The following is a 24,091-nucleotide window of genomic DNA, read 5'->3' as shown; positions in this document are numbered from 1 at the left end:
TTTGATTGATGCACCTCTAATTGTTACTTTATTGTAAGTCAGAAACAACAAGAAGTCTAGTGCATCTTCTATTCTGCCTAAAGCCTTGAGAATATGTATTCTAAAATGGGAACATGTAGGTGTGGTGATGGCCAAGAACAGCAATCACCAAAGCCATTTATCATAATCGGTGGCAAACGCAATGTTTTCTGGGGCTGTCAGCGTGACTGGGTGCAGGAAGAGAAAAAAAGATTTCTGGCTGAATGGGGCTTTCTGTGACTGCTGGCAGTAATGGGGACAGTGTGCTAGAAAAAAAAGTGTCAGAGCGTGTTAGTTTGGTGATTAAACAAAGCAAACAGATGATGCAGACAAGGAGAGAAGGAAAGGCAGAGCTAAACAGAGACGGGTGAGAGGCAGAAACGGAGACAAGAGAAACTATCAAATCTCTGGAGATGTTCAGATTCTTATCCACGTAATACGATCATGTAGACGTCTGATTAGACTCAAATTAATTCTGCAGGATGGCCGCAGTCTTAATCATACAATTGGAGCCAAACTATCGCCCATGACAGGAAACAGAGAATCGGTCTTGGAGCCATTAGCAGGTTAGCGGACCTGAAGAAAGCTCTCAAGGGGGCCTTTAAAAATCTCACATTGTAAAGTAAAAACTGTTCTTGTATCTAATGCTGACTTTATTAAAAGTAAAGCATTAGACTTGTTAAAACTTGTTAGTCTTAATGTCTTTCTAACAGCTAAGTATTGCATGCTAAGCAATACTTAGCATACAGATATACTAATCAATTGACCAGTGATTGGAATCATCCAATTTTCTTTTAATTTAAGTAAAATCAGTTTTGTTTTGTTTTTTACTTTTAATTTAATGGTTTAAAACTAAGAGCACAGACTATTCAGTTTCTTAAAAAGCAGATAAAGTTTTGGAGCTGATGGCTTGATGCTTAAATGAGGATAGTTTTGTTTTTTTGTCCATCAAGTTCTTTTATTCAGAATATAAAAATAACTCCCTTCACCTCAGAAACTAGAATATTAAATTCCATAACGTGACCTCCCCAAAATGGCAGGTTGGACCTCAAACTGAAATCTGTACTGACCAGAAAAGCCTGTATTTTAAAACACCAATCAATCAGTTGGTCAGAATCAAACATTTCTACTTAGAACAACTCTGATCTGGGATCAGCAGGTCAACAACAACAACTCAACATCTTTAGTCTAGGAATGCATCAAAAACATGAAAATCCTAATCAGTGCATCTTGTTGTTTAATACTAGCAACAGAAGAAACAATATAACTAGAAAAAGGGTGTAGTTTACTGTGTCATTTGTAAATTTTTTAAACCGAATTAAATGTGTTAATAGATCCAGGTGGTCATATAAATGTAATCAGGGCTGTGAGTTAAAACTTCTCTCTCCCAGTCACAACCACACCATCAAAGCCCCCAGCTTAAAAGTAAAAGAGCTTCTGATAGTATCTAGAGAGCCATTAGGACCCCGATCTAAAATTAGAAAAACGGGATCATCTCCATCTTTGATGATGTGGAACTGCTTTATGGGGCTGTCTGTTAGTGGGAGGGGGGGGGCAAGCTGGCGGCTCAATGAGCCGTGGGAGTGGCAGTTTTCTGCACTTATTGGGGTCTGCCACAGAGCGTGCTGGTACTGAAAGGGAGGGTTAACTTGATACAGGACCATAATGGTTCGCTTCTAATGGCTGCTGCAAGTGGCTAAGCTTTAATACTCCCAGCAGGAGGCAGTGGGGCTGTGCTTCTATATGTACAGTCACTTATGTACGTTTGAGGGAGTCACCCCAAGATGGGAGATAGATGGACATTCAAGAAGTAGTGTGGTGGGAACAGGAAGCCAGCAGTTTTTTCTCACAACTTTAACCTTTTTAGTAATTTTTAAGAAGTTCTCTGCAGCTCCCTTTCTTCTTGTTTCACTTTGTAAAGCAAACCAATTTGCTACCTCAGCCAAATCAGCCAACCTAATGCACACAATTGCAGACTCAGACTCCTTCAAAAATATCAAGCGAATGCAGACGACTTGAGCGCAGTTTCCTGCACCTAAAGGAGAGGCGGATGTAGCGTTAAATTGGAATCCAAAGCGATTGTCATTTAACAGCCTGGCTTTCACAGAGAAGCCTCATGAGCTTAAAATGGTTTCACAAATTTCACAGAGTACATACTGTCAAAACAGAAGAAAAGAATCCGCCTCAATTAGGAATCAGAGAGCAGAGGTTTTATGAAATAAAAACGTACAAATGTTGAGAGAGGAGCAGCTGGAATGAGGTGCTTAAGCAGCACAAAGAGCAGGAAGGATGCAGAAAAAAAGTACTTAATTCTGATTTCAGTGTTTAACCCAATCACCTGATACAGCTCCAATAATTTTCTCCTCATCTCTACCCGCGTTACACAACCTGAATGGGCCGACCTTCCCTCCATTCAGGACTTGTATGGAGGTCTAGTGTCAAGAAGAAGGCAGATACCACACATCCTGGACACAAACTGTTTCAACTTTTACATTGAGGCTGTCACAACAGAGACAGCTTTGTCACCTTTTATATATTTATACTTTAAAGTTCTTCACTGAGACTGATGTGGAACAAAAGTCAGATTTGTTGTTTGTGTGCAAACCTGGCAAATAAACATGATTCTGATTCAGAATACTGAGTAAGTACTTAATTTCTGGGTTTACTTAAACTTTTAGAAAGGGAGATTGGATCTATTTTCTTTAAGTGAAAGTACACACTTATGGAGAATGTAGAAAAATTATAAAGTTATGTAAAGTTACATAAAAACAGAAAACAAATAGTGCATGAAAATACACAAAAATCCTGCTAAAATCAGAAGCATTTTTATTAAAGGGTAAAAGCGGAATATGATGAGATTGATTTTTTATGCTTTGTAAAGTATTTGTCATTTTACAAAGCATAAATCATTATTCAATAGGCTGATATTGCAGTGATATAACTGATGTCATACCTCAGACATCAGAGGTATCTGATAAATAAATATTAAATAAAAATTGGATTTGATCATTTTTGGTCAACATAGGGCTAAATATGTTAATATAGGTAAAAGTAAACAATAATTATCAGGTCATCGTTGTTAAGAAAAAGGAGGAGTCTGGATGTCAGAAGTGTCTATCTGACCAAGTAGGCACCTGGAGTCACAGCCTTACAAACAAGCATTCATATTCCCCATACACACACACACACACCACAGGAATGCGTTTGAGGGGAGGGGTTCTGAGTGAAATGAAGTACAGGATGTCTGCAACAAGATGTGAGAATATAAGATAAGGAATGTTAAGAATAACAGGATGCAAAGTCAGGAAGCATGCCCATGGGGTGTTATGTCTGAGTATGAACTGCGGATCTGAGCAATCCTTTGTCCCGTTTCAGTCTGGAGTTCTCCAGGAATCTTACTGCTACGCAGGGAAACATGCAGCAGTTCTTCACCAAACCGTATCAGAATTAAAACAACGGGTCTGAATAAATAATGAAGTAAGAGTTACACAGAATAAATAGGAGTTTAAATAAGGAGGACCAAAAATAGTTCTAAAAATGATGGTCATTGTTCTCTGCAAGTGTGTTTACACATGGCCGCCTCTTTGGTCCCACAACAATAACAGGAAAGGTCCAGCTGTCAGGAGAGGAAACAGCAGAGGAAAAGGATGGGGACATGAGAGGACATGATAAGACGCATTGCACTTCCTGTTCCCACCCCGGTCGCCCAGGCGACCACAGTCCACACAACCTCCAGCAGGAACGGACAATAGGAAAATCTGTCATGCTTGATTTTGACCATCTGTGTAATATACACTTCAAGTGATCCAGCTCTTTTTTTTAATGCCCTGATCTGAGGTTTCCTGCCTGATAACAACTGGCCGTTTTCTTTGAGGTCAGACTCAAACTGGAACACAAAAAACTAAATTGGAGGAGCTTTGAATCAAACAGAACATGAAAGAATTGTAAGATCGCTCCCATTTCTGCATCAAAGCTTCAGTCCTCAACTATTATCTGACTTTTTTAAAAAAGTTCAAAGCGTATGCTGTGGGCTGATGTGTTTCTATACTGAAAACAGTGAGAGTTTTGGCTATGATGGATTTTATAAACATCATAGCCAAAATGATGTTTATAAACATAATTTTGTTTATAAAATAAAATCATTTTGTTTTTGTCCTTTCAAATACAGATTTGAAAAGCCAAATCTGTATTTGGCCTTTCATTATGAATGTATACAAGTAGGCCAGAGCAGAAAAAATACAACGTGACTATTTACATATGGAAAACAACACAGTATGAGACATCCTAACTGTAAATGTTGGCGGAATCTTTGCATGATTGGAGCTCATGATTTTTTGTATGTAACAGATGGAAGCAACAGTCAGAGTCACACAGATTTAAAAAAAATAAATAAAGATACAACACCATACACAGGTTTATTGGGTGTACGTTTGGTAGGGCGGTGACTGACAGAATGAGGTAAAATCACATCTTTTTTCCTCATTATCAGGAAATCGCGTCACAAGATCACAACACGCGGAACAAAAAGATCAATGTTTGGGTCATATTTTAAACATCCGTTCTCCTGTCCGTCCGTCTGTGGGTCTAGAGAGTTGAGTTAAAACTCAGTCACCAACAGTGAGGCATCACTGATCTCAATGGGATTAATGACATCACTTTAAATCAGGGGTGGCTCAGGGACATATGTTTATTAAACTTTTTATTTTTAATCATGGTAAAATTATTACCAACATAATTTTCCTACAACGTACTGGTCAACTTTTATTGAAAAGCAGACTTTGCTGCACCTAAGTCAGTTTTTATTTACATTATTAAACTCAGCTAAATATAGCAAGCATTTTGAAGAAAGTGACCCAAATCCTGTTTTATGACTGAATAAATTTGTTCACATAGCCTAAAGGAATTTGAAAACTAAATGCTTTTTTTTTTTTTTTTTAACATAGCAAACGTGCAAAATCATTTTTACATTTGGATCTACATTGAATAACATCCCTTTCCTATAAAATAAAAAAGGAGAACTTAATTTGCTTGGAAATCTCTGCATTATAGGATGACTTAATGTCTAACTAAATGGTTCACTGACAACATAAAGTGAAACTAAAATCTAAATATATTTCAAATGAATGTTATCAGCAAACAAGAGGAAAAGCGTCATATTTTCAGGCCCTATTAGCAGTGTTTTGGAAAAGTATTAATACCTTTTGACTCTTTCACATTTTGTTGTCACAACCACAAATGTCAATGTATTTGATCAGTATACTAAACACAGTGCACAATTATGAAGTAGGAAGGAAGGAATACATAGCAATGATATTTTAAATATAAAAATCTGAAAAGATACTAAACCTCAGACATTGGTAATGAAAAACCGATGCATCTCTACAACGCAGCACAGATCACAACAAAATGGAAGCAGTAAGGCACCATTGAGAGGTGCGGCAGAGCGGCCAAAAGGCTCATGGTCTGTAGAGATCCACACCTCAGGTGGGAGAATTTGTCCTCCACAACATAAAAGCCATTATTGAAAGAAAGACAAGAGTCCTGCTTGCTGTTTGCCAGAAACTGTGTAGGAAAGACAGCAAACATGAGGAAGAACCTGCTCTGGTCAGATAAGGCTTGAACTGAACTTTTCAACAGCATAACCTGTTAGACGCTGCAGACTTGAGACTGGGACGGAGGAGACGACATTCAGAAAACAGTGGTATGTGAAAAAGTTCAAGGGGAGTAAAAGATTTTTGAAGGCACTTTATACGCCTCCATAATTAACATTACCTTTGTTGGCAATAAACTCAAGTGTGTGCATTAAGACTCCCCCTCCTTCACAGAAAAAGTCTAGAAAGAACAGGAGTCAGGAAGGAAGACAAACAGGTTACACAACAAAGAGCCTGTCTGCGTTGATCTTAAGAGCCAGCTGAGGCGGGTTGGGACCTGCTGCTTTATCTGAAGCTCCCATCGGACTGCCAATCCCAGTCCCAGGCATTCAGTAACAATCAAATCACGGCTATTGTTGAGTCTTAATGCTAGATTTGTTTTTTTTCCTGAATTTCTCCAGAAGTCTAAACAAAAAAAAAATAAAATAAAATAGTGACATAATGGACTGCAAGCACATTTGGCTGTCAATAAGCCTGCAGATTAGCAACGGTGAGAAACTGAAGCAGTAAAAAAAAAACCGAGGTCTGCCCCGATCTACTCGCATCTATTTACAGAACACAACAGAAACCGTTCGTTGTGCATCTGCTGAAGATTACCTTCATCATCTGTTTAGTCTGCCAAGAAAGGATGACCTCGGTTTTAGAGCTAAAAAGAAAGAAGGAAGCGTCATACCTCCTGGGTCAGAATGCTAGACTGGGAGGGGAGGAGTGGGATAAAAGAAAAGGCAAGAACCCTTCTCGCTGACTCAACTGTCATTAACCATGCTTTCGCTAAGCTTAAGCTTTTAAACATTGATCTGCCTCAAAGCACTTGGGTGTGAGGGCTTAACAAATGTGCAAGCGCATATATGCATGTACACAATTTCAGCCGGCGGGTGCGGACACGTCGTCTCCGCTAACTGATGTCTGAGACCGGCCATGAGTGAGTAGCAGAGGCGAGCAGATGCTGCGATCCCTGAGCGCAGTTACTGAGAGCCGGGCTGATGCAAACAGACAGAGCACGATGCAGGCCTTTAATGTCACCACTGGTCCTCACATGAAAGAGGCAATGTAGCCCCAAGGCTGGATTTTTACCACACAGTCGCACAAACACAGAAGGAAGCTGCAAAGGGGGGGAAAAAAACAATTGGAAAAATAAGAAAACGGCAAGACGGAAAGGACATGAAGGTGGTGGGAGCGGTGGAGGGACTCTGCTAAAATAAATAGAGAAGAAAAAGACAAAGCTGGGAAAAATGAGTCATCCCCTTGGGAGAAACCACGCTGGAAACACCGCTACAATTAAATAGTTCTTGTATTGACTGCTGCATTATAAATAAGGAAGGACGAGCAGAAGGGTTTCTCCACATTTAAGGCTTAAAGAGAAAGAAGAAAGTAAAGTGAACGTGTCTGTCGGAGGTGAACAGCCCAGGGTTTTACATGAAGCGTCGATAAAACCGGGCCCCGGTTCATCGACGGTGTCAGTTACTCAATAAAAATAAGGTTGCGGGAAGAAACACCACAACAGGCTAAACTTGAACGGCGGGAGAGGAGGAGAGGAACAGAGGGAGGAAGATTAAAGGGGACAGAATGAGACAAGTCCATCTCCTACCAGACTATTCTTCACCTTAAGGTGTCAACAGCAGCTGACACCTTCATCATGCCCACACCTGCCCCACCTGCTGCTGTCCATCCCCAGCTGCAGTCAATCTTCCCTTCCCCAAAGGGTCATTCATATTTAAAGAAAATTGATCTATTTATAAACTTAGTACACACGTCAAGAGGATCAAATTTAAATTTTAAACATTCGTCAGTCAATTCTCAAAGTCACCACCATCACAGAAAAGAAAACTCAGAGGTAAAGAGGAGGCTGTTGGGGATGGGGATGGAACGATTCATCCGTGTTCCAGTAAATTTAAAATATTTGCACTAAACGGTGCTTAAAGTTTGAGCTGAAAATCTTTCAGTGTAAGGGTAGCTGATTATATCACAATCATTTCAATATCAGTGTGTGCAATATTATCATATTATAATCAGACTGCAACTAAGCCTCTCACAATAAGCAATACATCAATTAATCACACTATAAATGAAGATGGGTGTGATGATTTCCACTTCCATGATAGTTTTTGTAGTTCATGTAAGTGATGCTGCCCTTTATAATTGAAAAGCAGCCATTTTGAAAAATGTTGCCAATATTTGACACAGTTTATCATTTTATTTATCGTTGTGGTTGTTTTGGTTATTTATTTTGGATGCATTTAAAAAGTATTCTACTTTCAGTGTTAAATGTTCTCCGGAAATTAAAGCTTACTGATGCATTGAGCTTATTGTACTTGGATTACTATGCCTTTATTATTATATTACTTGAAAATGGTCTCAAAATGACAATATTATTGTTTATCGCAATAGTTTCTGGGACAATTCATCATCCAGCAAAATTGTTCTCTTTGCAAAAACCCGCCTCCACAGAGGCAGTTTCTTCCCCCCCAGTCTGAACACAATGAACCCCTGAGAAAGTCAGCTACTCTACGGTGAAAAACATAACCATATTTTCACTGTCACAATCCTTCTTTTGTTCCTTCTATATAAAAGTATGGCTGCAAATACATCTATACATTGTTCCCCTATTCTTATTTTAATACAACTGAAGATTATATATTTATACTTGCTGACTGCACACAGTGAGAACCTGAAACCAAAGTCAAATTTCTTGTTTGTGCAAATAGCTGATTATAATTGTCAGAATGAACTTCTTGCACCGTGTTAAATATTACCTCATAATATAAATACCATGTTGCTCCATCTCAGGGGTCTGCGGCTGCAATAAACCCAAAATAACGTAACACGCTCACAGAAGACACAAGTATTTGTTTGTTTATTGCAAATCCCGTCATCATCATGACATTCATCTAAATTGGATGTTTTTCTGATATTGTGTATTACTGCTAGGTTAGGTATCCAGTTCTAGAATCTTCTCCATATTGAGGGTTGGCTGATATAAATTTGTGCTGTTTTTGCTGCCAGCAACAGTGTATACTTTACAAATTTTTGAACAGGCATATCTTTGGGCAACACATTGTTCCTGCTGTTGTCTTCAAGTGAACTTTATCTTTTCTACTGAACAGCAAGTAAACCATTTAGATGAGCAGTCTGCAGGTTTTGTGCCAGTTTCTGGAAAAACAACTGCAAAGCAAAAGGGGATGATTTGTAATCTTATTTTTCTAACCAATTTCTTACTATATTAAATATCAAATGCAACTTTTAGAAAAAAATATGCCTAATGTTTAGAAGTTTCTTAATTACGATTGGTTTCCAGCTGGCATTAGGTTTGAGATATCAGTCACTCAAAACGTGTAGCTCCATTTATGCTTTTATAAGCACAGACTGGCAGAGTAGTGGAGAGCTCACTCAGTCTCTGAGAAGAGAGAGAAATAGAAAAATATATTTTCTCACGAGGCAGACACTAATGTCACGTACAGGAGCATTTAAACACAACGTGCCGCACTTTCACAGATTTGCTGATATTTAAAATGTTGGGCTGGTGAGACTTAATGCTAAAAGTCTGATTATAACTTGAACAAAAAGGAAGGACTATGAATGAATAACTGACATTTTTTGCAAAATAAGAGCCCTTTGGTGTTTACACAATCAGATGTGTGTGAGTGCTAATCAGCATCATCTGCTGTGTGATGTTCTGCACGTTGAGACTATCAGATGAGCGTAGTGCTGTCTAACAACACAGATGACACTGAAAGGAAATCTATATGTAAATATTCTCTTACTGAAAAAGAAGAACATTCTTTTAGGGCGCTTTGTTTTTTACTGTATCTTTTAAAAATGAAAGCAGGGAAGAAACAATGTTGAGCAAAGTGAAATATTTCCACTACCACAATTGCAGAAGGGAAAGTGAGTCAATCCACTTTAAATGTGAAAAAATGCAGAAAATAAATGTGATCCAAGGTTGAAGAAAAAAACATAGCATAACATAAAGTTTGGCAAACTGAAATATTATGACATTAACAAACCCTACATTGGTCAAACTATACTCAATACTTCCAGTGTTGCCTCAAAGTAGGAAGTCACTAGTTTCACTGTTAGACACATTATTCAAAGTCAGAATAATTACACAAATATGGTCACAGTATTATCACATTTACTTTTACGCATAGCAACTATCCTCACTGTGCTATGCTAACTCCTGCACTCCAAAGGCCTGTTCTGACCACAGAAAACCACCCAGTAAGCCGTGTAGCTAAAAGCAAGCTAAAACAATGTGTTAGTCACTGCTATGACCCAAAGCTCAAATCCCAAATACAAGCCCCAGGATTTAAGAGCATGGTAGGGTCAGAGGGGAAAAGCATCAATGAGGTAAAGCTCTAAAACACCAAGATGAGCTAGCAGCTACTCTATTACATCATCTTGCATTGCCAGCATCTGGACAGACTGCAATGACATCCAACACCAAGGAAGAATGTACAACATGTGCCTGTGAGAGGACATAGACATGCAACACAGAGCAGAGTGACACGCTATACATAACTCGCAAAATTACAAACATGAACTGTGCAGATAAAGGAATATTGGATGAGTTTTGAAGCAGCCAATGTAGCTGATAATATAATTAGGCTGAGAACCTGTTGCACTTTAAACCAACACATCATATGGATTGTTATGTGATTATTAAGCTTCACGCATCGAAAAGCAGTAGAGTTAATTGCGCATTAAGTTGCAACACAGTTCATTCACAGCACTAAACAAGCAAACAGGGATCGCACTTAGAGGTCTTCCCGATACTAATTCAATATGTTGATTTGGCTGAAAAATAAAAGCATTAATGGGGTCAGCTGGAGCCAACGGTGCATTACACGCTGAAAACACTAGAGACACAGATGCACACATTGATTCAGACATTTCTGCTGGACAGCTTTTTGTGTGGTGTATGAAGTCTATAAAGCAATGTTGCAATAAGGGATGAAGCAATCGCGCTCTTCCTGGCCCACAGAATTCAGATTCTCAGTGAGGTCTGACCTGCAGGGACAGATTTTAAATGACGCATTTAATGAACAGAAAGAGACATCAGACTTTTTTCAATACTTAGCCTGCTGATTAACAGTCAAAAATTTGTCCCATTTAGATCTCTGGCCATTTGATTTGTTGCTTTATTGTTGTAGTTTTTTTCCTGCCATTAATCCTATTTTTTCCCTTTTTTTATTTGTTTGTGTTTATATCTTGTCCTCATTTCCTTTTTTAATATTTGTCAGTCTTCTTGTTTTTTCATATATTAATTTTTCTTTTTTAGATTTTTCAATTTGTTTTATTTTCTTACTTTTTCAATTTATCTTTTTTCAATGATCATTTTCCCTATTATTCCTACTATTTTTTCTTACTATTCTTATTTATTTCAATTTTCTTACTTCTTATGTTATCCCCCACATACACAAAGGATGGTGCCAACATTACCTAAAAATAAAAAGGCAACAAAAAGCGATAGATGACATAAATACACAGATTTACCATATTACTGTTTTAAAACAAATTACCGTTAAAATGTGAGAGAATTACACTCATGTTATGATATAATGCTACTGATGGATGAAGTCCTAGTTGCACTGTTTCTGAATCTTGACAAATTATTATTTTTTTGTTAACTGAAAATCCAAAAGCACAAACAAAAAAAACCTATTTGTTATTTCCACAACTGCAACATCTTCAAAACCAAAACAATGTACAGAGTGTATTGCAGTGTGAGCACAATAGCTATGGTTCAATTTTCATTGCAGATACCAGTCAAGCAAAGATATTTGCACCCAATTTATCACACTTAATATTGGAGTTCAATTTGTCTTCAAATACCATTTACTGTATTTGGTTTAGGAGTGACAATGTTGCAGACTGGAAGGCAAATAACTAAATCCAGACAATGTGTTAAAAAAAATGTATAGAAGGTTTCGAGTTGGATGAATGTTGCAGCTAAGACAAATAAATGCAGAAAGTAACAAATGCAATGCATTGTTGTGGGACACTCTGACACAGAACAATGCTTGTGTGCATTCTTCTTCTATGTGAACTTGCTGGAATGCTACAGTGTCAGTGTGTCAGGCCCATTAAAACACAAAAAGCCATTGTGTAACGTTTGCAGAGGACACAGAGGGCCGGCCTGTGGAGCTGAGGAGGGGTCAGCGACCCTTTCATATCCAACCAGATGACCTCATTCACAGAGCATAGAAACGCCGTCTCCCCCCATGAGCAACCTTGGTTGCCATTTTTGCTCACAGTCGACATAATCGATCGACAAAGCAGCACTGAGGGTCACACACACTAACCCTTTAGTCAACACATTCTTTCCTGCTAGTTATCTGTAAAATTCTGATGTCAGTCCTTCCTGTTGCACTGTGGGCTACAGAGGCTCTTTGTCTAACTAATCAAAGTTAAATCACACAACAGCAACTACTGTCTAATCTCCAAACCAGTCCAGTGATTAGGTTAGACCCACTTTAAGTGCTACTACAAGAATGACAGTCTTTAGCAAAATAACTAGCAAGATGCAAAACTGGTTTGCTAGCTGTTGCACAACCCTGACTTCATTTATGTGCTGCAACTGCTGCTGGGTGTGCTGCATGTGGGCATAAATTATGCTAAACAAACCGTGTTCTACATTAGAGCACAAGAGTGTTAGGCAGAAAGCCAGAGGAAAAAAATACAACTGTGCAACAGATGTAACTGGAGTTGGGTCAGACAGCCTGCAACACCGCAGAATACACGAGGAACATGCATGACAACATTTTAGCTAAGAAGTTTAATCCTTAGATGCAAAATCAATTAAAAATGTCAAAGTCCTCTAATCATAGAAAAAGTATTTTTAATAACAGGAAGCATTACAGATTAAATTGTTCAGTAATATCTGACAGACACATTGACTGGTTTACAGGTTTTCTCAAGAAGCAGTTGAGCATCTACTATCCTCCAATTTCATCCCGGACATTCTTCCAGCTCTGCATTTACATTTAAACATACATGTATAGCTTTGTGTGTTATGGAAAAGATAAAAATTGTACAAAAGAGTCGGATCACTGATGCACGCACCTTCAGGCCTGAGCATTTTCACAACTCAAAGTCAAAACACTGATAAACTTTCAGTCCCATAAAGAGGTCAGTGTGCTCCAATGACCGACCGTAATCAGCTGTAAGGAGAAGCATTAGTAGCTTTATGTTTGGGTTGCTGGTGTACACAAGTAGCAATTCGTTTTATTTAGCTAGTTATTACTTATTTAATATGTGTATGTATGAATACTTTGACATAAGTCACTAAAAGAACATTTCTTTTTCAAAAAAACATTAACCAACACAGACTGACCTCTGGACTTGGCCACAAGTCAAACTGAGTTTGCCAACCTTTAGTCGAAAACATAGAATTAAAGTTAGAGAGTCACAGAAAACTAAAGCAGCACTTTTTATTTTTATTTTCCAGTGAACTGATGATTCACGTTTTCAGTCAAGACGCGAGCTAACTTAAGAAATTATTTTCAGTCGCTGAACCCAAAGCAGAAGTTGAAATACTTCACTGTGGCACTCGTGTTAAACTGAGCTGAGATGCACTATGTGAGTGTTTGTGGGGTAAACACACATCAGGCTGGAGGTTAAGTGCTCTGACTGTGCTCCTGGTAAAATTTCTGAGCCGGCTGCCAACGCTCGCCTGCCATTCCTCCTCTGAACCCAGAGAGAAAATGAATGCAGACTGGTGGGCGAGGAGGAGAGGAACAGAGGCAGCATTCAACAATTTATTTATTTTTTTAGCTCTTATGACAAACGAGAAAAAATTCAGGAAATACTGGAAAACTGCAAATATTATTCCTGAGAAAACACTATTGTGAGAAGTTGTACCTGTTGTGACAGCGCAGAAACCTGCAAACTACAGTGAGAGAAAGAAAGGGGAGGGGGTTTTGAGGGGTGGAGGGGTACTATAAGAATATGAGTGGGAGAGTTATCTGAAGCACTCCAAGAATGCAACAGGGCGGGTGAGCACTTCGAACAGAGAAATGCTGTTTAACTTCTTTATGCACGCAAATGAGTTAATGGAGCTATGCGATGAGAGAAGATCTGTGATGCAGCCTAAACAATTCAAAGGAAATCTCAGACAGACCCTCTCTGTGGAGCAGAATTAGAGAAGAGGAGCTTCTGTTGTCACCCCAGTGAGAAAAGAGCCCCCCTTTCTTGCTCCTCCTCCTCCATGTCTGTCAGAAAAACAAACCACTGACTTGTCCTCCCGGCCTGAAAAGCCTGTAACTTTCCGTACATGTTGTTTTCATTGGCGAAAACACACACACAAGTTTCATGCAGGGTGGAGCACAGCGTTCACAAAAAAAGAAGAGAAAAGTACGTCAATTTAAAGAACAAGTCTGAGTCAGGGGACTGTTGTAATAAAATGATTGCAACATCCTCATCCACATCTTCCTCTTTAACCCCGTTTGTCGTTGTGTAGTAAACACTCAGAGCTTTGACTCGAGCTTTAGCGGCTAAACATTGTCAGGAATAATCCCCGCGCAGCCAGGTTACCTTCTCCTCATCCTCTGTTGGTTTTGATGCAACAACTCGGCTTTAAATGCTTCAGGGGAGAAAGAAAGAAAGATAAACATGCTCTTGCAAAAACGACATATAGGGGACAACTCTAAGTGTTGGTGACAGTCAGATAGGCAGCCAGGGAGGCGGTTGGGGCAGGGCAGAAGACAGAAGGCCAGGCGGAGGCAGCGGCGATAAGGAGGCCCAGAACTCATGGGATGGAGGCCTGATAAGAGCGCTGAGCCGTCGCTGGATGACTTTATCATACAGCATCCCAGATAGGAGTGGCCAAGGCAAAGCAGAGGGAGTGACGAGGTTCCAAAGCTGGAGTCAAAACAGAAACCGGAGCAGAGGATGATTCCTTTCCTGATGTAAAGATGCCAACCTCACCCCGGCAGGCTTATTGGGCCTTCGGTTTGCCACAGATGTTGGAGCTCAACCAATCACAGTGCTGCATTTAATTTAACTCAGCAGTCAGACCTTAACAACAGGATTGACGTCACATCAGAGTTCACAGGTTGTTGGTTGCAAAGCAGAAAAAAAGTGGGATTCACCATTTGTTTTGGCAACAACTGTTAGCAACAGAAGCCATCTGAAGCATTAAACACTGACAGACCATGTTCACAAAGCTATTTCAGAGCACCAAAGTAGCAATGGTGGAATAAGATACAAACTCTCAAAAGTTTTAATAGTTAACACCCACAACTGTTACTAAGCAAAGTACGTACACAACCGTAGTAGGATTGCAACTAATGATTGTTTTCGTAATCGACTATTCTATCGATTAATGGGATTAAAAAAATGGCATATTCTGCAGACTTTTTTATTTAGTTACTTAGCCACTTCTTCAAATTCAGTGCAAGACTAGTTGGGTCTCCACTGATCATAAAATAGTGCAAACTGAAATCACAAAAATACATTTTTTTAATGGAAACACTGAAATTTTGGAAAAAGTCACGTTTTTAGACAAGTTTGATAGAAGTGCAATGGAAACACCTTTTCCGCCAGTGGAAACAATACTGCTGGAAAAGATTAAGGCAGTGGCAGGAACCAGTCGGTGGAGGTAACGCACTAATTTTGTTGTTTGTGAACCACCATCATTGAAAAAGGAGGAGGAAGTGGTAGGAGAACGACTCTAATGACTTATCGTGTGAACAAACATGTCCATATGTGATTTTATTTATGTTTTTCAGTTCATGGAAACACTGCAACTGTGTTTTTGTTTCAACATTAGGGGAATATCAGCAAAGTTTTTCGCACCTTTGTAATGGAAATGCAGCTACTGATTGCTGCTCCCCCGACAGTTGATTCAATGGCAACATTAATAGAAAAGGTCATTTTTTCCTACTAAATCCTCAGTCTTGTGATTAAAAGCACTGGATTATTCCACAAATTTCAACAGCTTAACAAAAGGACAAACCACATTGATTGGGATAACTCAATAATAGCTGAACCTTCACTGAAAAACCAAAGTGGTTAAAATATATTACTGGTGAGTTAGAATGCAAGGCGCCTGAAATGTTAAATTTTATTCAAACAGGACTTTATGATTGCAACATGGCGAACACTGACATTTCAATTATCGCTCTACTCTACAGTTTAACTCCAGAGGTTTGCAGATGCAAGTATAAATTTGCAGGCAGTGGATTAAGTAATAAATGTCAGAGTAAAAAATTGTAGAGTTGTTGAGTGTGTGTTTGAATAAGAATCTGGCAAGATAAAATAATTCATTTATCACAAAATCTTTGAAAGGCAATGCTGTCTATGTGCCAATGTTTGTTACTGATAATCACAATCTTTAATCCTGCTTTCTGCTTCATTGGATACTGAACTTGGTTCTCTTGATGTCATTTTCAACTTGATACTTGAAGAAGCCAAATTTTTATCACAAACAGAGCGCAGCGTTAATTGATCCCCGCAGAGGGGAAGCGAACAGGGGCCACATGAGGAGAAGCTAGTGGCAGACAACACAAAGCTTCCACTTCTCTCTTCACATTGGTGGCTGCAGCTCACTAAACCATCTCATAGAAGGGCTCTTAGTTAATTAAATTCCAGCTTCTAAGTGGAGTTCAGGGAGAGGAGAAAGGGTTGGCGTTTAACAGGTTCCTTCCTGCAACAACAATCCTGGCCTAACATCCCCAGATCTCGCAGTCTGTCTGTCTTTATCTGCGTTCCCTCAGCTGTAAGCAGCATCTCACACACAGATGTGCTAAATTGACTACAGGTCAAAAGGTTACTGGAGGTTCTCAATGGAAGGAGGATCACATTGGGTCAGCTTAGCCTGTGTAGTGCTTGTACAAAACAATACAAAGATGTTCAGAAAAAAAAAGCAGATCAGAACACAGACTTTTAGCATTCTCCCATTCATCACAATCCGCTCCCTAAACAGTTTTTCCCAAGGGAGCGGTTCTCTGCAGACAGTTTGTCCTCCAAACGCTGACAGCTCTCCCGGGAATGTCCCGGTAAAATCCTGTTGCAGAGATGCAGCGAGTAGATTCAAAACTGTCTGGCAGTGCAGATACAAACACGGGGAACATTTTCCACAGCGGCCATGTTCGGACACACAATGCTTCATTCTGGGTGTTTACACACCAGATAGTTCCTCAGACTTGGTTGGATTGGGGACCAAAAATTGCAACATTTGTTACATTTTCAGTTAGTGCAGTTGCTCTCACACTCCTGTTTCAAACAAAGCAAACCTTTTCAAAATCCTATTCCACCCCTCGCATGTGGCGGTGCTGCACCAAGAACCACTGAAGGAAATGACACAAAAACCTCTGAAGAAAAACAGGGAAATTTAATTCTTCATGAAATGAAAACAAAACTGGAGTGGCGTCAGATTTTAGCGATTGTATTTTTTCTCTTCTGTTTTCGGTAAATAAAAAGAAACAAGACATTTCTACTGCAAGCGCTAGACCAGCACGTTTGTTTTGGTTGTATTTACCCAGAATGCTCTGCACTATAGTTCATTTTCTGCTTTAGGAGCGATTTCCGGTAAACTTGGCGTTCACATATGCATTCAAACCACGCCAGAGTTCACTTCAACCAAACCAAGACTGAGGTTTTAGGCGGACCAGAGTTTGCTTTTGCGTTTAGAAAGTCTGGCTCCCTAAACGAACCAGACTTTCTGGGCAAACAAACTAGAGTTCAATTAAACTGGATTTCACAGGACTGGTGTGAATGCATCCTCAGTCTACTGGGCAAAACTCATAGGCAGGCCTCTGTCTATGAACCCTCAGAAAATAATGGTGATTGTTGTCATTTGTGTACTGTAACTATAAACAGAAACATTAAAAACTTTGCTTTTGTGTACCTTGATGACAATGACCCAGTAGTTTCCATCTGAACCGTGCCGCTTCCGTTTACAACGTCTCAGGTGCCAAACAGCTGGGCTGATCGGCCAACAAGCAAAATATTCCCTAATTCTGTGCAGACTGTCAGTTCTCCACTGGGACTCTTCCTAAAACTGAAACAGCTACAGATGTCCAGATTAATATGATTATATTCCTCCGAGCCAACAGAGACGCCCCCAACTCCCAGGATCATGTCCAAATAAACCACAATGTCTTAAACTGGTAAATTAAGCTCATCCAATCGGCCTCTTTAAGTGCCCTGCTGCTTCAAAACAGCACTTCTTGCTGGCAAGCTGCACCGCTACATGGTATATGGTCCAACTACATCTGCCAAGAAAAAAAAATATAGCAATTTGAAGCAGCTTGTTGGCAGGCGCCTCGTAAAGAAAAATAAAATATATAAAATACAAAAACCCCTCCACAGCAGGTGTCACTTCAAGGAGATGAACAACTGCAGCGCAATGGGATTTCTAACGAGGCCTGTCAATCGGGCAGCGTGACCTTCAGGGGCCACATACGCATCGGGAAAGTAAGGGCGGCCACGCGCACACACACACACACCACCGGAGCAGGGTGGGAGCAGCCGCCGCGCACAAGGGAGGTGTCGGCTTTCTTCCGCCATGGAAACAGCTGTGCAGACATGCATGAAATATTGGGTGGGTGAAGGAGACGTGCAGCTGTCGTGAGACGGACACAAAGTTAGAAGTGCTACAAGACGCTGGAGATCTTATTCAGTGCTCTAAGGTTGGATTGGTCACATTCCAACAACAAATCTGAGCTCACATGTTGATCTTATTGAGCGCGCTTTGAGCATGACCAGAAGGCTAAACGCTTGTTGAAAGAATGTGTTACGTTCTCTATGGATTGCTGACCTAATTTCAACAGCTTTTCAAATTGCTGCTGCATTAGTCGTTGTCTTGACAAAGCTGCTGATTTCACTGAGATAAGACAGACTGAGAAGCAAATGCACAAGAAAACAAGTAATATTACTAAAAAGTAATAATCAACAAGACTATTGTGGTAAAATGATCTTAGCTGATATTCTTCGCTGCTTTTGAAGTACAATAATCTGGACTGGACTAGACATGGCGTCATCCGTTTACTTGTAAAGGAGAACAACGGGGTTAAGAGCCTGACCCCAAAAATTCCCCATCCACAAAATAAACAAACCTGCACAAAAACACCACCAGTCCAACAAGCTGCACTGGTTTGGCCTTCAGCTCACATGCAATTTATGGCAGCAGGGGAAAGTTTGGACCAGCGCTGAGGAGACGCGTGTAAACCTCAGGAGGCGTCCGTTTAGACCAGAGAAACTGGGGCTGAAAGTTGCAAGTGTGCCGCCAAATTATTTCCCTTTCCTACAGCTTCTCAACCTGCTAAAGCTCATTTTTTCCTCAAGTTCTTACATTAGCCATGAGCTCAGTGAGTGAACTTTCTGACTGCAGAACCCTTCTAATAACCAACCGCTTTGAGGGAAAACCAAACGGAAGTGAAATTTTATTTTTACATCGCATCAAAGCGAAAATCTCCTGACCTCTCTTGAGCAATAAAGAAGCTTCTTGTTTTCAGTTAGAGCAGCAAGAAGAGATGCCTACTGAAAACCTCTTAAATCAAACCACAAACACACTTCAACAGAAAAAAGTAAAAAAGTTAGAGTTAAGCTTGCCCTGAGTGTGTGGAGAGAACTCTAAATGCTAAATTTCCAGAAGATTTGATTGATCCTCGGCTTTACTTTGAACATGTGCAGCCTACATATACATACATTAAAAGTCGTATATATTCATTAATCTAAAACAGGTCTGAAAAGGAATATAAAGAAGCATAATTGTTTACTAATCCAGTCTCTTTCTCCCAGACTTAAATATTCCTGTCACAACACATACTTAAAAGTATCTGAATACCTGCATGATCTATGAGAGCTTAAATATGAATATGAAGCACCATGTCTTCCGGTATGCACAAATTTAAAAATGAAATGAAAAACTAGTTCATAAAGACGTCTATATTGGGTTTTTTTTCTTCTTGGAGCTAAAATGAAGACGTGTTGTCTATTTCTGTCCTAAGTGTTTTGTTTATCAGCAATCAGAACAGGCAAAAAAATCCTTTCAGACCGGTTTAGCAACTACATACTACAGAGCCAACTCATCCAGACATGCAACCGAAACCACAAAGTATGCGCTGCTCTTTGCCTCCTCCGCTGCTTGCAGTAATCCCTGCTTATCCTGTAGCTTCCTAAATACTATATCATCACACATTATGCTTATTTACTGTGCTGTCCAGGTCAAACGTTTCCCACAATACGGGGACAGTGGCGCTCTCTAGTGTCCCCTACTTTCTTACATAAACCATAGGGTCCAACATACCGCTCCGACCAGCTTATGTTTTTCATACTATCAACAGAAAAGCATGAAACCAGATGAAGCCCACCAGAGGAAGAGGAAGAGGAAACCCACCTGGTTAATCTTGACTGCCAATAAGAAAATGTATATTAAAAAAAATAAATAAATACGAGTAGTACACGAGAAAGAAAAGGGGGGTGTATTTAAAGCACATCGTGGCTGGTGGGACAAACGTTCAAGCAGAGGAGAAACTACGGGGCGCCACGTTTGGAGAAAAAGTTGGAGGGCTGAGTAATCCCGGTGAAGCCCCCCTCCTCCCTCCCAGCGGCGGCACCTCGCTGCCCATTGTTCGGGCAACAAGCTGCACATTCCACCGCACTGGTAGCCTCCGCAGCTGGGGGACAACTAAACCAAGCCTGGACTAAATAAAGGGCACGACTGGAGGCGGGATTCAGAAAAAATACATCATCCAGTGACAGAAATAAAGCTACAGCCCTGGTCGAGTTTTCAAGACATACGTAGCTGAATTGACGACGCTGAAGTTGGTGTCCGATTCGCAGCGTGACCAAACTGCATGAGAATCTGGTCAAACTTGAACTGGAAATGGGGCCATTTTAAGGTTTGTTGGCCTCTTCACCTCTTGGTTTCCAAGATGAGCCCCATTTACACCAATCAGGAGGCAAGACAATAAAACTAAACTGTGATTTTCTCTTAATTTCCAGGCTTTACCAGCCATTGTATTTCTAGTTTTCAAGTTAAACCTCATCCAAGTTAGTGAAGAAGTCGCATACCTTGCAAAAATCAACTTTGATGTTTCACAAATTGTATTTCATAGTTGTGATCAGTGTTGAATAAATCTGTCCAGGTTTGATCTGTCTAGTTACCGTAGCGTACCGTTTTGTTTTTTAAGGATGCTGTTTTTTGTCTAAGAAGCTTAACCAAAAATGAAATCCTTAAAAGAACCGCTTTTACAAACCACAAAGTGTATTTTATCTAATTTGAATAAAAAATATTCTGTTCCAGTATGACCTTTTTATGCATTTTAGTTTTCAATCTGAATCTCATCTAAGGACATAACATTTTCAGCTTTTAAGTTTTAACAGATCACAAGTTGTATTGGCAAGAACTTATAAACTTTTAAGCAATATTCCAATACAATTTGACCACTCGAGGTGGTTTATGTATCAAACTAGTGCAGATCAAAGGTATCTTGGTTAAATAAAATGAAACAAGCTTTTTATAGTCTTGAGAAGTCAAATCGGATACCAACTTCAGCAACGTACCGAGAGTTCAGCGGAACGCAGGAGTCTTCAGCTAGCTTCAAATCTGGCTAACTCAAGCTAAACTGCTGTGAAACATGTGAGAAGAAGCTCTATCGATAAAAAACCACGACTTCCTAACCCCAACTAACCCTTTACCCACTCGTCTCAGAATACTTTTGAAGGGTATTATGTGGTTTTGCTTTCTCTAAGTGAGTCTAGCAAAGTTTTCCGCTCGCCAAACTCCCTCGCTGTGATCTCAAACAGGGCAGAACTGGATTTTTTTTTATTCGGGTGGGGTTATTTTTTTAAGTTTAGTGTCCCTGCTACTCCAGACAGTATGAGAGCGCCCGTTCCGCAGCGGGGACACCCGGAGAAGTGGTACCGACATCGGACTGCGCCGTGGTCACGCTCCCCCTTCCACGGCGCCACCCCCCCGTCACCCGCATGATCCAAACGCAGTTTACCTTCATCCAGGAGCCGCTCCAGGTGCGTGAAGATCCCGCAGAGATTTGGCAAACTGGTCATGAGCTTCTTTTCGTTTAATAATTGCATCAAATAGTCCGGACTCGGCCTCGGTCGCTCCTTCACTTCGACCTCTCCGACCATCATCTTTGCGGCGAGAGCGAAGAGCGAACCACCGTGAAAACAGAAAATCCTCTTTTAAGAAAAAGAGAAAAAAAAAAGAAAAAGAATAAAAAAAGAACTTGCTGCTTCAATCCCTCGCTTCCCTCCTCCTTTAGAGCAGAAGAAGGTTGTGTAAGCCCCTCTAAAATTCAGGTTCTTGTTGGTTCTTGTTGTCTGAGTGGAGAGGGGGGCCGAAAAGAAAACCGTTATGTCCCTTCCACAGACTCTCCTTTACGCCGTGTGCGCTCGGGGACGTTCGATTCCACCACTGTAGAAAGGAACCCGCCCCCTAAACGCTTATTGGTCCGCTTGTGTTTCGGGGACTAATTTTTAAACCAATCAAATTGAGCGTTGATGCCAAGAGGGCGGAGACACATTGTTTCATCGAATGATGAACAGGGGCTGCAACCAAAAGCGAGCTGTATGCAGGAATGCACATAATGCCACCGAAGTGTTGCCAACACAGAATGAAGAAAATTATTTATTTCTTCTTTACGTCGTTTACGGCTACTGGCATATTTCTGAACGTGCCCATTCCGCCGAAGTTGAACCACAAAGAGAGAGGACCGCTTACCTTGAACTGTAAGCAAAGGGCAAAGATAAACACACAAAGACTCCATAGGGGGTAAAGACAAGGGGATACTGTATGTGAAGGAACGTTCTCTCAAAAAGGGGCGAAATGGCTGGAAAGTCATGAAAGGCAAGGTGAGCATTTAACACAAAATGAACACTTCACCCAAACAAGGTGATGACAGCAGTTTGCTGAAGATATGCTTTCCTTCAGCAGGGACAAAAATTAGATAGTCCAGGAAGAGAACCTAAAGTTGCTTAGAAGATTTGAAAATGAAGCAGAGGTTCATCTATCTGCAGGACAACAACACGTGTCTCCTGCCCACAGCATCAACCTCATCGACTCTTTTAAGATCGTAGAGTAATATGTGTTACGTTAACATATCATTTCAGTCTGGGATAAATTAAGTATTTTTGAAATGAATTGAACTGAACTGAGTTAAACATTCAGCTGGAGTAAAAATGTAATGGTCTAGATCAAAGCACATTCATGCTCCAGAAAATGGAAAATGTGAAGAAAGACTTGTAAACTGATGTTTTATATCCAGATGTGGAAAACTGTGGAAACATACAACTAAACATTGAACTGGAAGAGTTTTCCTCTTGAACCTCAGGTTGCATATTTGTAAAAATAATAATAATAATAAAAAAGAATTGAGAACCATGTTTCATTGTCCTACAACAAATATACGCTAATTGTGTTGGTCTATCATATAAAAATCACCACAAACTTAATTAGTTTGTGGATGTAAGATAAAACATGCAACAGTTGAAGATGTGTTATTGCTTCTACAAGATATTCTAAGAAAGGGATAAAAAGCAATAATGATTGACAAAGCAAGCAAAATGTGATTAAATTACATGGTTACTACTAATTATTTGGCTCATCATCAATAGTTCTATGATTCCATACATCATAACAGCTTATATAGTAACTTTAGTTTTGAAGATTTTAGTTCAAAAAGTTATTGACATCATTCTTTTTTGTTTCAAATGCTAGAAAAATAGATTAGGTTTTATTTTATTATATGTTACACGAATGACTCACATCCATACACAAGTAGTGATACAGCAATTCAGAGGATTCCCTTCCCATAATCCGTAGGTCTGGTGAAGATGTAAGGTTTTTGAAATGACGTACACGTCTCCTAATCTGGTGTAGTGAGCTGGTATGAATACTCATACGTGGGTTGAGTGTGTGTTCAGTCTTTTTGTGTGTGACAGACATACTGTAGCTCCTCACTTGCCAAGACCAGCCCACGAATAGGAACATAAAATCATTTTTGTGTGAGTTTCAGTTAGGTTGTTGAAATGCGAATAAAACAAAACATTAAGTCTATTTCCTGACATGAATCCTATACCTCAAGATATCTTGTTACCCACTGATTGATTGATCAGTACTCCACTGATCAATGTTGCCTTTCATTGTCCTGTCCTTGGAAGCACCTTTCCACGAATGCTCCAGAGGTTAGCATACTTGATCAATGCAACACACAATGACGTTCAGGTATTCACGTCCTGCTGTGATGAACCACAAGTGGTACATTCTGATTGTAACACCTGTTGGTTGAGAGGCACCCGGCTAAATCTGAGCCCTGACCTTGGCCGCCATTCAATTTGTCCACTGACCCAGTGAAGTGTTTGGAAGTGCTGTGGCTACATGGGTGCATGAGTGCTTAAACAGCTGCACCAGAATCCTGTAGCTGCAGTTTGTCTCCATGCGCTTGTGAAAACTCTTA

At 40.0% G+C, this 24,091-nt stretch overlaps 1 protein-coding gene and 1 long non-coding RNA gene across 7 annotated transcripts in view; one reads left to right on the top strand and one right to left on the bottom strand.

Moving 5' to 3' along the window:
- Positions 1–22,023, bottom strand: part of qkia (QKI, KH domain containing, RNA binding a) — an 89,061-nt gene extending 67,038 nt beyond the window's left edge. For 2 of the 6 annotated variants that reach the window (XM_028001372.1, XM_028001374.1), the window contains exon 1: positions 21,623–22,022. In XM_028001372.1, the coding sequence (XP_027857173.1) occupies positions 21,623–21,767 (145 nt within the window). In that variant the 5' untranslated portion in view covers positions 21,768–22,022. Of the gene's footprint in view, positions 1–21,622 lie in introns of all 6 variants that reach the window. The other 4 variants (XM_028001370.1, XM_028001369.1, XM_028001371.1 and 1 more) reach the window with 3 other exon arrangements.
- A 225-nt stretch (positions 22,024–22,248) lies between these two features.
- On the top strand, positions 22,249–23,018 carry LOC114134653 (uncharacterized). Its single transcript, XR_003593436.1, has 2 exons — positions 22,249–22,487; positions 22,567–23,018. It is a non-coding gene; the product is annotated as an uncharacterized LOC114134653 (long non-coding RNA).
- The last annotated feature ends 1,073 nt before the right edge of the window (positions 23,019–24,091 follow it).

Source organism: Xiphophorus couchianus, chromosome 19 (assembly GCF_001444195.1).
Source record: "Xiphophorus couchianus chromosome 19, X_couchianus-1.0, whole genome shotgun sequence".
NCBI classification, from domain to species: Eukaryota; Metazoa; Chordata; class Actinopteri; order Cyprinodontiformes; family Poeciliidae; genus Xiphophorus; species Xiphophorus couchianus.
This window is presented reverse-complemented; position numbering and strand designations above follow the sequence as displayed.